Source organism: Heteronotia binoei, chromosome 21, assembly GCF_032191835.1.
Source record: "Heteronotia binoei isolate CCM8104 ecotype False Entrance Well chromosome 21, APGP_CSIRO_Hbin_v1, whole genome shotgun sequence".
Lineage (NCBI taxonomy): Eukaryota > Metazoa > Chordata > Lepidosauria > Squamata > Gekkonidae > Heteronotia > Heteronotia binoei.
Window position 1 is genome coordinate 2,495,947 of NC_083243.1, and position 15,318 is coordinate 2,511,264.

Sequence of the window (15,318 nt, forward strand, 5' to 3'; positions counted from 1 at the left end):
GGCAGCTGAAAGAGACTCTTCTTTGGGCTTCTGCTGTGTCACTTGAGTTCTGGGTTGGAAAGCCGGGATGCTCCCAGAAGCACTAAACTTTCCCAGGAGTGTAAATGGGACTTGGTTGTTTCTGTTCCAAGCGCTGAGGTTGATGTTGGTTTCTTTTTAAGGGAGGAGAGAGGGTCAGGCGTAGAGGGGCCGCTCCCTATGACTGTCGGTCATGCGTCGTCCTTGTCTGTTTCAGCTGGCCAAAGAGACAGTTGGATGACAAAATGGTGCAGAGCCCTTGTGCCTGCTCTACCCACAGTGCCTTTCATTCTTCGGCTGCACCCTCTTTGGCTTGGCTTGGAGAAGTGATTTAAAGAGATCGCCTCAGGCTCTGGCAGGGTCAGCCGCTGGGGAGGGGCCAGGCGTCAGTGGGGGAGCAGACCACCTGCTTGGCATGCAGAAGGTCCCACGTTCAGTCCCTGGCAGCATCTCCAGTTAAAAGGATCAGGCAGTCGGAGACGTGGAAGACCTTTCGGTGCCCGAGACCCTGGAGAGCTGCTGCCAGTTTGAGTCGACAAGACTGCCTTTGAGGAAGCAAAGGTCTGATTCAATGAAGGCAGCTTCATTTATCTCCTAAGTATATCTGTAAAGGTAACCGGGGAAAAGCACAAAGAGAAAAATCCCAAAGGAAAAAAGCTCAAATAAAACCCCCCGCTGACATAAATGCTCACAGGGGAAAAAGCCTACATGGAAATAAACCCACACGGAACGAAGGCCACGTAGAAAAATATGTAAAGCACCGTAGATGCTTATAATTGTGGATAACCATTATTAATATTTTGTTGTTATTTTAGGATTAAAATAAGTCCTATTCACATGCAACAAAAAGTGACCATTCTGTTATAAGAACATAAGAGAAGCCATGTTGGATCAGGTCAGTGGCCCATCCAGTCCAACACTCTGTGTCACACAGTGGCCAAAATATATATACACACACACACAGTGGTTAATAGCCACTGATGGACCTCTGCTCCATATTTTTATCCAATCCCCTCTTGAAGCTGGCTATGCTTGTAGCCGCCACCACCTCCGGCAGTAAATTCCACATGTTAATTGCCCTTTGGATAAAGAAAGACTTCCTTTTATCCGTTTTAACCTGACTGCTCAGGAATTTCATTGAATGCCCACGAGTTCTGGTATTGTGAGAAAGGGAGAAAAGGACTTCTCTCTACCCTTAGCATTATCAAGGACAGAATGAGTAGGAATATTGATGAACACGGGTTATTGAGGAAGACTCAGCATGGGTTCTGTAAGGGAAGATCTTGCCTTACTAACCTGTTACATTTCTTTGAGGGGGTGAACAAACATGTGGACAAAGGAGACCCGATAGATGTTGTTTACCTTGACTTCCAGAAAGCTTTTGATAAAGTTCCTCATCAAAGGCTCCTTAGAAAGCTTGAGAGTCATGGAGTAAAAGGACAGGTCCTCTTGTGGATCAAAAACGGGCTAATTAATAGGAAGCAGCGAGTGAGTATAAATGGGCAGTCTTCGCAGTGGAGGACGGTAAGCAGTGGAGTGCCGCAGGGCTCGGTACTGGGTCCCATGCGCTTTAACTTGTTCATAAATGATTTAGTTGGGAGTGAGCAGTGAAGTGGCCAAGTTTGCGGATGACACTAAATTGTTCAGGGTGGTGAGAACCAGAGAGGATTGTGAGGCACTCCAAAGGGATCTGTTGAGGCTGGGTGAGTGGGCGTCAACGTGGCAGATGCGGTTCAATGTGGCCAAGTGCAAAGTAATGCACATTGGGGCCAAGAATCCCAGCTACAAATACAAGTTGATGGGGTGTGAACTGGCAGAGACTGACCAAGAGAGAGATCTTGGGGTCGTGGTAGATAACTCACTGAAAATGTCAAGACAGTGTGCGTTTGCAATAGAAAAGGGCAATGCCATGCTGGGAATTATTAGGAAGGGAATTGAAAACAAATCAGCCAGTATCATAATGCCGCTGTATAAATCGATGGTGCGGTCTCATTTGGAGTACTGTGTGCAGTTCTGGTCGCCGCACCTCAAAAAGATATAGCATTGGAGAAAGTCCAGAAAAGGGCAACTAGAATGATTAAAGGGCTGGAGCACTTTCCCTATGAAGAAAGGTTGAAACGCTTGGGACTCTTTAGCTTGGAGAAATGTCGACTGCGGGGTGACATGATAGAGGTTGACAAGATTATGCATGGGATGGAGAAAGTAGAGAAATAAGTCCTTTTCTCCCTTTCTCACAATACAAGAACTTGTGGGCATTCGATGAAATTGCTGAGCAGACAGGTTAAAACGGATAAAAGGAAGTACTTCTTCACCCAAAGGGTGATTAACATGTGGAATTCACTGCCACAGGAGGTGGTGGCAGCCACAAGCATAGCCATCTTCAAGAGGGGTTTAGATAAAAATATGGAGCAGAGGTCCATCAGTGGCTATTAGCCACAGTGTGTGTGTATATATATAAACATTTTTGCCACTGTGTGACACAGAGTGTTGGACTGGATGGGCCATTGGCCTGATCTAACATGGATTCTCTTATGTTCTTACCCTCTCCATCCCATGCATAATCTTGTAAACCTCTATCATGTCACCCCGCAGTCGACGTTTCTCCAAGCTAAAGAGCCCCAAGCGTTTTAACCTTTCTTCATAGGGAAAGTGTTCCAAACATTGAATTATTCTGGTTGCCCTTTTCTGCACTTTTTCCAACGCTGTAATATCCTTTTTGAGGTGCGGTGACCAGAACTGCACACAGTATTCCAAATGAGACCGCACCATCGATTTTTTTATATTATTTTAGGGTTAAAATATGTCATATTCATATGCAACAAGAAGTGACCATTTTGTTATCAGTGAACATGGGAGTTTTTCTTTGGGCTTTTTTCCTTTGTGCTTTTTTCCTAGAACCATCTGTAATATACAGAATTAGTTCCTGTGGATTCTTTTAGCTATCAGAGGTGCTTTCCCTCTGGCCAGAAGACTGCTTTCCTTCCTCTGGAGTAAAGTGCCGCTGTGAGTGGAATAGATCTGTGGCTTCTCACTCAAACCCTTCTGTCATTTACCTTCAGTAACCAGAGCTCTTTTTCATGTACACGCCATTATAGTTTGCCGTTACAAAAAAGGAAAGGAAAGGTCCCCTGTGCAAGCACCAGTCGTTTTCGACTCTGGGGTGACGTTGCTTTCACGTTTTTACGGCAGACTTTTTACAGGGTGGTTTGCTATTGCCTTCCCCAGTCATCTACGCTTTCCCCCCATCAAGCTGGGTCCTCATTTTACCGACCTCGGAAGGATGGAAGGCTGAGTCAACCTCTAGCCGGCTACTGAACCAGCTTCCGCTGGGATCGAACTCAGGTCGTGAGCAGAGCTTAGGACTGCAGTACTGCAGCTTTGAACATATATGAACATATGAAGCTGCCTTATACTGAATCAGACCCTCGGTCCATCAAAGTCAGTCTTGTCTACTCAGACTGGCAGCGGCTCTCCAGGGTCTCAATCTGAGGTTTTTCATGGCTATTTGCCTGGACCCTTTTGAGTTGGAGATGCCGGGGATTGAACCTGGGACCTTCTGCTTACCGAGCAGATGCTTTACCACTGAGCCACCATCCCTCCCTTTAACACTCTGCGCCACGGGCTGCTGTATTAGAAAAGAGGGAATACATTAAAATACAGTGGCGGATGGGTTAGTATATGTAATAAGATAAACAGCCAATATCCTTTATTTGAGTATGTCATATGCTGCAATAAATGAGAGTCTGCTTTGGGTTAAAAAGAGGGCGTAAGGTTCTCAGAGGCTTAATTTAAACATGTAACACACACACAAAAACATCATTCTAGTTTGCCATTAAAAAAAAATGCATTAAAATAGTGGAATCGTATATATAATGAGGTAAAGAGCCAATATCCAATAATCCAATAAACAGCCAATAATGAGGTAAACAGCCATTTATTTGAGTATGTCAATACAAAAAAACATGTTTCTAATAGGGCGTTTTCGCACTCACCTTAATCAGCAGCGACCCCCCTCTTCACCGCGCAGGATCTGCGCGGATTTCGCACTAATTGCCGCGGGGCACCCGGAAGAGCCGGAAAGTCCCGCGGCTTTTGCGGCACAAATGGAAACCGCCAAAAACCAGTTTCCATTTGCACCGCAAAAGCTGCAGGACTTTCCGGCTCTTCCGGGTGCTCCGCGGCAATTAGTGCGAAATCCGCGCAGATCCTGCGCGGTAAAGAGGGGGGTCGCTGCTGATTAAGGTGAGTGCGAAAACGCCCATACACTATTCTAAAAGAGAAATACGCTGGAATACTGTGGATATATAGTTATATTTGGTGAAAGTGGGCTTAGTATATGTAATCCGATAAAAATCCAATATCCCTGCTCAGTCCTGGGGAGGTGGTTGTTCCAAGTTTCACAATAATTTGTAATTATTAACAAACGTCCCCCAGGGACCGCGTTCCATGAGAAGGCAGCTTCCAGCGTGAGTGGTCAGTGTCTGAGCTACAGCAACGGATCGGGAGATTATGAGGACGACAGACCGAGAATGGCAACTCCTGTCGCCTCGAAAGGGCAGAGCAAAGAGCACCAAAGGCACAGTAAACCCACAAAAGGTGAGCAAGGTGTGGACGCCGTGGGGTGGAGGACAGGAAGGGAGTGTAGCTCAGGGAGCCGGAAGCAGAGAATGAACCTCTGCACATGGTCTGGATGGAGACCCCTTCCCCTCTCCCATTTTTAAAGCCCTGTAAGCCCTGGGACCCGCCTCTCCCCATATGTGCCCCAGAGAGCACTCCGTTCACTTGGGGCTCTTTCGCTTGGAGAAACGTCGACTGCGGGGTGACATGAGAGAGGTTGACAAGATTCTGCATGGGATGGAGAAAGTAGAGAAAGAACAGAGCCAGTTTGGTGTAGTGGTTAAGTGTACGGACTCTTATCTGGGAGAACCGGGTTTGATTCCCCACTCCCCCACTTGCAGCTGCTGGAATGGCCTTGGGTCAGCCAGAGCTCTCTTATCTGGGAGAACCGGGTTTGATTCCCCACTCCTCCACTTGCACCTGCTGGAATGGCCTTGGGTCAGCCAGAGCTCTCTTACCTGGGAGAACCGGGTTTGATTCCCCACTCCACCACTTGCAGCAGCTGGAATGGCCTTGGGTCAGCCAGAGCTCTCTTACCTGGGAGAACCGGGTTTGATTCCCCACTCCTCCACTTGCAGCTGCTGGAATGGCCTTGGGTCAGCCAGAGCTCTCTTATCTGGGAGAACCGGGTTTGATTCCCCACTCCTCCACTTGCAGCTGCTGGAATGGCCTTGGGTCAGCCACAGCTCTCTTATCTGGGAGAACCGGGTTTGATTCCCCACTCCTCCACTTGCACCTGCTGGAAAGGCCTTGGGTCAACCAGAGCTCTCTTATCTGGGAGAACTGGGTTTGATTCCCCACTCCTCCTTTTGCAGCTGCTGGAATGGCCTGGGGTCAGCCATAGCTCTCTTATCTGGGAGAACCGGGTTTGATTCCCCACTCCTCCACTTGCACCTGCTGGAATGGCCTTGGGTCAGCCAGAGCTCTCTTATCTGGGAGAACCGGGTTTGATTCCCCACTCCTCCACTTGCACCTGCTGGAATGGCCTTGGGTCAGCCATAGCTCTGGCAGCAACAAAATACCATAGCAACCAACAACCAGACTCAACAATAAAAAAATTAAAAACTCAATTAAATATTTAACGATAGAATTATATAAAATATTCAACAATAGAATTATATTCAACAATAGAATTATATTAATCGTGATAAAATTTAGGCTGAATTATTAATAAAATTTATCCAATGACACCCTAAGAAAACAACCCACAGTGGTAAAAAGGAGATGATGTTGATGATGATATTGGATTTATATCCAACCCTCCACTCCAAATCTCAGTCTCAGAGTGGCTCACAATCTCCTTTAGCTTCTCCCCCCACAACAGACCCCCTGTGAGGTGGGTGGGGCTGAGAGGACTTTCCCAAAAGCTTCCCTTTCAAGGACAACCTCTGCCAGAGCTCTGGCTGACCCAAGGCCATTCCAGCAGGTGCAAGTGGAGGAGTTGGGAATCAAACCTGATTCTCCCAGATAAGAGTCCGCACACTTCACCACTACACCAAAATGGCGCTCTGCACCAAACTGGAGAGTAGTTAATATATCTCATTACTCATTTTTTTAAAAAATCTATAATGGCAGCCACAAATCTTGCCACTGGGAAAATACATCCGCAGTCTTCTTCTTCTTAGGATGTGCGGGGCCTTCCTTGAGTTTGCACCAGCTGGATAGTCTAGACTTCACCTCACCAAGTGCCTTGGCGGATGACTCCGTAGTCATTGTTGGAAAAGGTACAACTGGGACTGATTCTGTGTGGGTTCTCCCCGCCCCTTCACTCATCTTCACTTTTTGTGGAAGGGCAGATCAAACGAAGTGGTTCCAACGCTCTCCTAGCTTGGCAGAAAACATACTGTATTTTTCGGACCATAAAACACACATTCCCCCCCCCAAAAAAGTGTGTGTGGGGGGGAAAGTGTGTGCGTCTTATGGAGTGAAGGTACATACCTTCCGGGGGGGGGGCGATCCGCTGCCTCTGCCTCCGATCCAGCGCTTCCCCCGCGCCTCCCTGCCTGGCTCCATCTTCTTGCAGCAAGCGCTGGAATCGCTCCACGTGGCCCCACCGCAAACCCAGCGCTTTGCGAGCGCCGGCTGCGGAGGGGGCAGCGTGCTTCCTCCTTGCCTGTGTGCCTGGCTCCAGCTCTGATGCTTAAAGCAAGCGCTGGGATTGCTCCCTCCGCCCTCCAATCCCAGCGCTTGCTTTAAGCATCACAGCTGAAGCCAGGCACACAGGCAAAGAGGAAGCACCCGCCCCCTCCGCAAACGCAGCACTTCGCGAGCGCCGGCTGTGGCGAGGGCAGCGTGCTTCCTCCTTGTCTGTCTGCCTGGCTCCACCTCTGATGCTTAAAGCAAGTGCTGGGATTGGAGGGCGGAGGGAGCGATCCCAGCGCTTGCTTTAAGCATCAGAGCTGGAGCCAGGCAGACAGGCAAGGAGGAAGCACGCTGCCCCCTCCGCAGCCGGCGCTCGCAAAACGCTGGGTTTGCGGTGGGGCCACGCGGAGCGATCCCAGCACTTGCTGCAAGAAGATGGAGCCAGGCAGGGAGGTGCGGGGGAAGCGCCGGATTGGAGGCAGAGGCAGCGGATCGCCCCCCAGGAGGAAGGTGTGTCCTATCGTCCGGAGCGCCTTATGGTGCAAAAAATACGGTAAACTGTCATCGTCATCGTATGTCATAGTGCGTCGTGTAGCCGGGAGATTGTAAAATTGTCTGGAAGTTTTAGCTCCTTTGGAGTTATGCACCGCCAGGTGGTGAGCGAGACTTGTTCTTAAGGTGGTTTGCCATTGCCTGCTTCTGCGTCATGACCCTGGTCTTCCTTGGAGGTTGCCCTTCCTAGCCAAGGCTGACCCTTCTAGCTGCTGAGATCTGACAAGATCGGGCTAGCCTGGCAGCACCGGCCCAACAGCGCATGACACCGTAGGCAGACTCGTGGTCTGCTGCCCTGCTCCACAGCGTCCCCCCCATGCCGCCTTCTCCCTCCCTTCCTCACCCCAGGTCTATTTTAATGCCCGGAAGGGCAATCGCACGCCATTCGCAGGATGTCTGAAGGCCGCCTCCCCCGTCGATCGGTTGATCAGCGGGTAAAATTGCGCCGTGCCCTCACTCTCAGTACCCAGGCAGGCCAGCAGCCGCACTAACTAACCGCATCCTGAAAGGGTGCCGCCGCTGCTCTCCTCCCCAATTCCTGTATGGGAAGGAAGTGGGGGAGGAGTCAGCGGCGGCACCCTTTCAGGACACAGTTCGCTTGTGCTGCTGCTGGCCTGCCCCGGCGCCGAGTGAGCAAGCAGTGCGGCTTTACCCACTGATCAGCCGATCGGCGGGGTGGCAGCATTTAGACAACCTAATAGCAGCGCACGATCGCCCTTTCAGGCATTAAAATAGACCTGGGGTGGGGAAGGGAGGGAGGAGGAGGCGCAAGGGAGGGAAAACTAGGCATTTGCTGAGGGGGGAGGGGGGAAGGCTGAATTCGTCAGCCCTGCGCTGCTGGCAGCCTAGGCAACTGCCTCGTTTGCCTAGTGGGCGAGCTGGCCCTGTAGCCCGGGTTATCCAGGTCAGGGTAACTGCAAATGCTGCAGCTCTTTAACTGCATTGCAAATGGAAGCTCTCTTTTGAAAGTCTACCGGAGCACCCTGCTGTCAACTAGTGGTGCAGGAAAGCTCTGGGGAAGCATCTCTGCTGTTGAAGTTGCTGCTGCCCTGTGTGGTTTGAATCCCTTTCATTTTTAAAAAAATAATTGCTTGCATGCCAGAATAGGACTTGATACATCTGCAACAACCCAGCAAGCTGTGTGTTTCAGGAATGTTCGAAAGCCCGCCTGCGGCCTGTGTCCCCTGCGGCCAGTCGCAGATATTCCCCACGGAGAACGGAGACGCGCCTTCCCTCAAAGCGAGCGTGGAGCCTCTTTCGGGGATTTACGGGAGAGCTGTCCCGCAGCAGAACCCTGCGCCTTCCCTTGACGTGGACACGGAGAGAGATGTAAGAGAGGCCTTGTGGCTTGTCCGAAGGGCTGCGGCTGGGGTGCAGGATGGATTCAGTCACTTATAGCAGTTACTGTGATTGGGAGGATTTTCTGCGGAAGAGCCCTGAATTTGGGGCTTGGCCCAAAGGTGGCATAGATTGTTCACTGCAAGTCTTTTTTTTTTTTTGAACTCATTCTTTTATTTCTTCAACATATAACAACTTCCCACATTAAACATACAGGAGGAGTGTGGATGTGGTCAAGCAAGAAAACTAACAGATTTACATATTTGGGGTTGAGAAAAAAGAAACATATTATAACCTTATAGACATGTCCAATTAGCATAATCACTTTCTCATCCCCCCCATTTGAAGATTTCTTCATCCAATTATAAAATTTTCCCCAGTTTTTAAGCGTATCACAATTCGGCACCCCTTTCAACCGATTAGATAAAATATCCATCTCAGCGGCATGTAAAATTTTATCTCCTCCTGAGGTGGGCATGTTTCCTGTCTCCAATACTTAGCGAACGAAATTCGTGCCGCCGTAAGAATATAGATTGTTAAATATTCATCCTCCTGTGGGATCTCGCTTCTCACTAGCGATAATAACATCATCTCCGGTTTTAATGGTATATTTGTATTTAAAATTTCTTTTAACAATCTATGAATTTTAGCCCAAAATTTTTTTGCTACTTTACACAACCACCAAATATGATAGTAGGTATCTTTTCTCCACATTTCCAACACAAGAGGTGAAATCTTTGGATTAATTTTAGATAACTGTATCGGAGTGATATGCCATCGATGAAATAATTTGAAGAAATTTTCTCTATAATTGACTGGTTTGAAAGTCTTGTAGTTTAGCTTCCAAAAATGGGACCACTGGTCTAAATTAACATTCCTTTCTAAATTTTTAGCCCATCTAATCATAGTATCTTTCACAATTTCATCTTCTAGTTTTATTTGAGTCAAATAATTGTACACCTTTTTAATAACCTTGTTTTTATCCGTATATAGTATTTTATCGAAATCAAAATTATCTTTAGTAAACCCTCTTATTTTATCCTTATTATATTTTGTCATAATCTCCCGCCAGTGTATTTTTATCCCAGCAGCATCCAGCTCTTCCTTCCCTTTCATTTTATCATTATCATCTAATAGATCCTTGTATCTAATAACCCTGTTAAAATTCCATAATTGCGGCTGGATTGAGGCTTCCTCTGGTGATATCCACCTTGGTGTTTTGTTATATATCTTCCCTTTTATCTTTAACCAAGCGTCATATAACGCCTTGCGGATTAGATGATTAGTGAAATATTTTTGGGTCTTCCCCATGTACCATAGGTTGGCATGCCAACCTGCCTGTAGGTCGCAGCCCTCTAAGGCTAAAATTCATTTATTCTCCAATCTTTTAACCAAAGAACTACGCATGCAGTATGATATGTTTCCCAGTTTGGGAGACCTAGACCACCGTTTTCTCGCTTATCTATTAAAATCTTCCGTTTGATCCTTGGCTTCTTTCCTTGCCAAACAAATTAACGAATCAATCGATCGATTTTAGGAAATAAAGACTTCCTAACTTTTTTGTAGCAGGAACTCCTTTGCATATTAGGCCACAACCAGTGTTCCCTCTAAGCTGAGTTAGCGTGAGCCAGCTCACAGATTTTTAGCCTCCCGCTCACACATTTTTGTCTTAGCGCAGGAAAAAAATGGCCTCAGAGCACAGTCGTTTATGCGGGAGCTCACAACTTTGCTAGTTGCTCATAAAGTAGAATTTTTGCTCGCAAGGCTCTGCAGCTTTGAGGGGACATTGGCCACAACTCCCTGATGTAGCCAATCCCCCAAGAGCTTACAGCCGGCCCTGTAAGAAGAGCCCTCTAAGCTCTTGGAGGATTGGCTACATCAGGGGTGTGTGGCCTAATATGCAAAGGAGCTCCTGCTACAAAAGGAGAAGCCCTGGGCACAGCCCCTGAGAGTGAATAATGCCCCATGCGTATTGTGGCCCTGCGACAATTTATATATTGATTTTAAACATTTCTTTTCCACCTTCCTATGTTGTAGAACTCAAGGTGGCTTACAATGCAAATAAAACAGCTTAAAAAAAAAGAGAACTCTAAAAGAACCACAATTTAAAATCTCAGGAGTACCAGTGAATCAAAACCAAATTAGTCAAATGCCATCCAAAATAAGTCTGCTTGTGGAGAGGGCGGGATAGAAATTGAAAGTAGTAAACAAATAATAAATAATAAATAAATGCAACAGTCTTCAGCTGCCTCCAAAAGTGAGAGAGCCAGACTCCCTTCCTCGGAGGGGTTCTTTCTTGTGTGGGCACCAAATGAGCTTGTTTTGTTGGTGGGCAGTCAAGACGGCCACTCTCTCCGATCTTAATTCCCAGGCAGGAAAGTACGGATGGGGGAAGAAGACGGTTCTGCAGGTACCCCAGTCCCTGGACATGCTGGGCTTTAGTGGTTGTGGCAGAACCAGCCCGATTTTGACTTCGGAACCAGTCCCGTCCAACTCCCTTCTGAGTTGCTAACTCCTGAAGGGAGTTTATCTTCTTCCCACCACTAGGGCACGCTGCCACCCCCAGCTCAATTGAGGGGTTCCTGACTGAGAGGAACAGGACTCTCAATCCCCTTCCTGCCAGTTCTGTGGCCCCAAGGTCCTCTGCCAACCCAGCACCTGGTTAACACAGAGACCACAGTCCTTCTTCGGGAGACCCCTGGAGGATTGGCACCCTTGCCAATTGCATCTTCCCTGGACTCCCCTCTTGCAGTAGCGTGGTCTAAGGCGGTTGGGGAAACTAGGTGGTACAGAGGGGATGACCTTTTCAACAAATAAAACATTTATTTAAAACAAGCAACTATTTGCAGGCATTTTTAAATGTGAACACAAGCAATAAATTAAAGTAGGGATAAACGCTCCTTCTTTCCCCAATATAGAACTTAGGGTTGCCAATCCCCAGGTGGGGGCAGGGGATCCCCGGGTTTGGAGGCCCTCCCCGCGCTTCAGGGTCATCAGAAAGCGGGGGGAGGGGAGGGAAATGTCTGCTGGGAACTCTATTATTCCCTATGGAGATTTATTCCCATAGAAAATCATGGAGAATTGATCCACGGGTATCTGGGGCTCTGGGGGCTCTGTTTTTTGAGGTAGAGGCACAAAATTTTCAGTATAGTATTCAGTGGCTCTCCCCAAAATACTCCCTAAGTTTCAAAAAGATTGGACTAGGGGGTCCAATTCTATGAGCCCCCAAAGAAGGTGCCCCTATCCTTCATTATTTCCTATGGAAGGAAGGCATTTAAAAGATGTGCAGCCCCTTGAAATGTGATGGCCAGAACTCCCTTGGAGTTCAATTATGCTTGTCACACCCTTGCTCCTGGCTCCACCCCAATGTCTCCTGGCTCCACCCCCAAAGTCCCCGGATATTTCTTGAATTGGACTTGGCAACCCTAATAGAACTGGCCCTGACCATACCATCGAGAACCGACTCACCCACCACCAAGACTCAAATCAAACTCCTTTTCCCTCCCAAAATCTCTTAATATCAAACCCAGTTCCCACCCAGGAACTGGTTTTCCCTCCTGCAGCATTCTGGGAGACCAGCCTGACAGAATTCCTGTCTCTCTAGGAGGCCTCAGAATTGCTGTTCCCAGACAGGAGAGGAGGAATAGACTAGGCCAAAGCCTTGCCTAGAGTTTTATAGACTCCTCTAGCCAACTCCCAGACAACCACGGGCCTAAAATGGTGTTTCTCCACAGTGGTCAAAAACATCACCTTAAATTTGGACTCTGAATCTGTGTTCTTGGGCACACATCAGCGGCTAGGAGAGGCGAGCCCTGCAAGTTAAGCCTGGCGCATGCAAATGGTCTTTTGTTAGGGTTTCCAATCCCCAGGTGGGGGCAGGGGATCCCCCTTCCCCCCCCCCCCGGTTTGGAGACACCCCCCCCCCCTCCGCCTCAGGGTTGTCAGAAAGCGGTGGGGAGGGGAGGGAAATGTCTGCTGGGAACTCTATCATTCCCTATGGAGATTTATTCCCATAGAAAATAATGGAGAATTGATCCATGGGTATCTGGGGCTCTGGGGGGGGGGCCTGTTATTTGAGGTAGATGCACCAAATTTTCAATATAGCATCTAGTGCCTCTCCCCAAAATATCCCCCAAGTTTCAAAACGATTGGACCAAGGGGTCCAATTCTATGAGGCCCCAAAAGAAGGTGCCCCTATCCTTCATTATTTCCTATGGAAGGAAGGCATTGAAGAGGTGTGCCGTCCCTTTAAATGTGATGGCCAGAACTCCGTTTGGAGTTCAATGATGCTTGTCACAGCCTTGATCTTGGCTCCACCCCCAAAGTCCTCAGATATTTCTTAAATTGGACTTGGCAAGCCTATCTTTTGTGGACACCCCTTTTGGCTGTGCCAGATGAAGGTTCCCTGGCAGCATAAGGAAGCGAGACGTGGCCATCCTTTGGGTTCAAGTGTCTGCCCAGCAGCTGCTTTTAAACTCCTCTGCAGCTATTAACCGCTCAGTCGGGCATTCCCGAAATGTGTCAGTGGCACCATTCAAAGTGCACTGGACTAATGTAAAGTGAAAGGAAGCGCATCAGGTGGTTGTTCCTTTAGACATCAGCTTGTTGAAGGAGCTCTCAATCCGCTGTTCTTTTGAGTTAGAGGGGCATTTCTCTAAAAAGGGGGGAGAAATTATGGCTGGAAGGAGAGGGGGGATTTGGTGCTGGTATTCTTTCTCTCGTGAATATTCACTTTACTCTTCTGCACAGGTGAAAGTGGCCCTATCCAAATCTGCACGGGAAAAAATGAGACAGAAAAAGAAAGAGGAGAAAGAGCATCAGGAAGTTGGAGACCTCGAAAGAAAGGAACTGAGCTCCTGGGAACTCTTTAAGCAAAACGACTCTGAAAAGATGGCACCAGAAGCTAGTAATCCATGTTTGTTTGTTTGTTTTTAAATCTTAAAGATAACTTTTCATGTGGCTTCCCAAGATTCTTGGTGTATTCTTGGTGCTTGGGGGGGTGGTGTCCTGGCCCCACTGATGGACTTCCTGATGGCACCTGTTTTTTTTTGGCCACTGTGTGTCACAGAGTGTTGGACTGGATGGGCCATTGGCCTGATCCAGCAGGACTTCTCTTTTGTTCTTACGTCTGGGGCAGGGATGCTGTGTCTTCTTGGTGCTTGGGGGGCACAGTGGGAGGGCTTCTGGAGTTCTGGCCCCACTGGTGGACCTCCTGATGGTGCCTGGGTTTTTTGGCCACTGTGTAACACAGAGTGTTGGACTGGATGGGCCATTAGCCTGATCCAACATGGCTTCTCTTATGTTCTTATGTGACACAGAGTGTTGGACTGGATGGGACATTGGCCTGATCCAACATGGCTTCTCTTATGTTCTTATGTGACACAGAGTGTTGGACTGGAGGGGCCACTGGCCTGATCCAACATGGCTTCTCTTATGTTCTTATGTGACACAGAGTGTTGGACTGGAGGGGCCATTGGCCTGATCCAACATGGCTTCTCTTATGTTCTTATGTGACACAGAGTGTTGGACTGGAGGGGCCACTGGCCTGATCCAACATGGCTTCTCTTATGTTCTTATGTGACACAGAGTGTTGGACTGGAGGGGCCACTGGCCTGATCCAACAGGGCTTCTCTTATGTTCTTCTGTGACACAGAGTGTTGGACTGGATGGGACATTGGCCTGATCCAACATGGCTTCTCTTATGTTCTTATGTGACACAGAGTGTTGGACTGGAGGGGCCACTGGCCTGATCCAACATGGCTTCTCTTATGTTCTTATGTGACACAGAGTGTTGGACTGGGTGGGCCACTGGCCTGATCCAACAGGGCTTCTCTTATGTTCTTATGTGACACAGAGTGTTGGACTGGGTGGGCCACTGGCCTGATCCAACAGGGCTTCTCTTATGTTCTTATGTGACACAGAGTGTTGGACTGGAGGGGCCACTGGCCTGATCCAACATGGCTTCTCTTATGTTCTTATGTGACACAGAGTGTTGGACTGGAGGGGCCACTGGCCTGATCCAACAGGGCTTCTCTTATGTTCTTATGTGACACAGAGTGTTGGACTGGGTGGGCCACTGGCCTGATCCAACATGGCTTCTCTTATGTTCTTATGTGACACAGAGTGTTGGACTGGAGGGGCCACTGGCCTGATCCAACATGGCTTCTCTTATGTTCTTATGTGACACAGAGTGTTGGACTGGAGGGGCCACTGGCCTGATCCAACAGGGCTTCTCTTATGTTCTTATGTGACACAGAGTGTTGGACTGGAGGGGCCATTGGCCTGATCCAACAGGGCTTCTCTTATGTTCTTATGTGACACAGAGTGTTGGACTGGAGGGGCCATTGGCCTGATCCAACAGGGCTTCTCTTATGTTCTTATGTGACACAGAGTGTTGGACTGGAGGGGCCACTGGCCTGATCCAACAGGGCTTCTCTTATGTTCTTATGTGACACAGAGTGTTGGACTGGAGGGGCCACTGGCCTGATCCAACAGGGCTTCTCTTATGTTCTTATGTGACACAGAGTGTTGGACTGGAGGGGCCATTGGCCTGATCCAACAGGGCTTCTCTTATGTTCTTATGTGACACAGAGTGTTGGACTGGAGGGGCCACTGGCCTGATCCAACAGGGCTTCTCTTATGTTCTTATGTGACACAGAGTGTTGGACTGGGTGGGCCACTGGCCTGATCCAACAGGGCTTCTCTTATGTT

General features: G+C 48.4%; 1 protein-coding gene across 1 annotated transcript in view; it reads left to right on the plus strand.

The window, feature by feature from the left end:
• The window catches only part of TOGARAM1 (TOG array regulator of axonemal microtubules 1), an 89,897-nt gene that overhangs the window by 37,796 nt on the left and 36,783 nt on the right, over positions 1–15,318 (plus strand). Inside the window, exons 9-12 of the mRNA XM_060261361.1 lie at positions 4,453–4,614; positions 6,261–6,359; positions 8,420–8,598; positions 13,357–13,513. Of these exons, the coding sequence (XP_060117344.1) occupies positions 4,453–4,614; positions 6,261–6,359; positions 8,420–8,598; positions 13,357–13,513 (597 nt within the window). The remainder of the gene's footprint in view (positions 1–4,452; positions 4,615–6,260; positions 6,360–8,419; positions 8,599–13,356; positions 13,514–15,318) is intronic.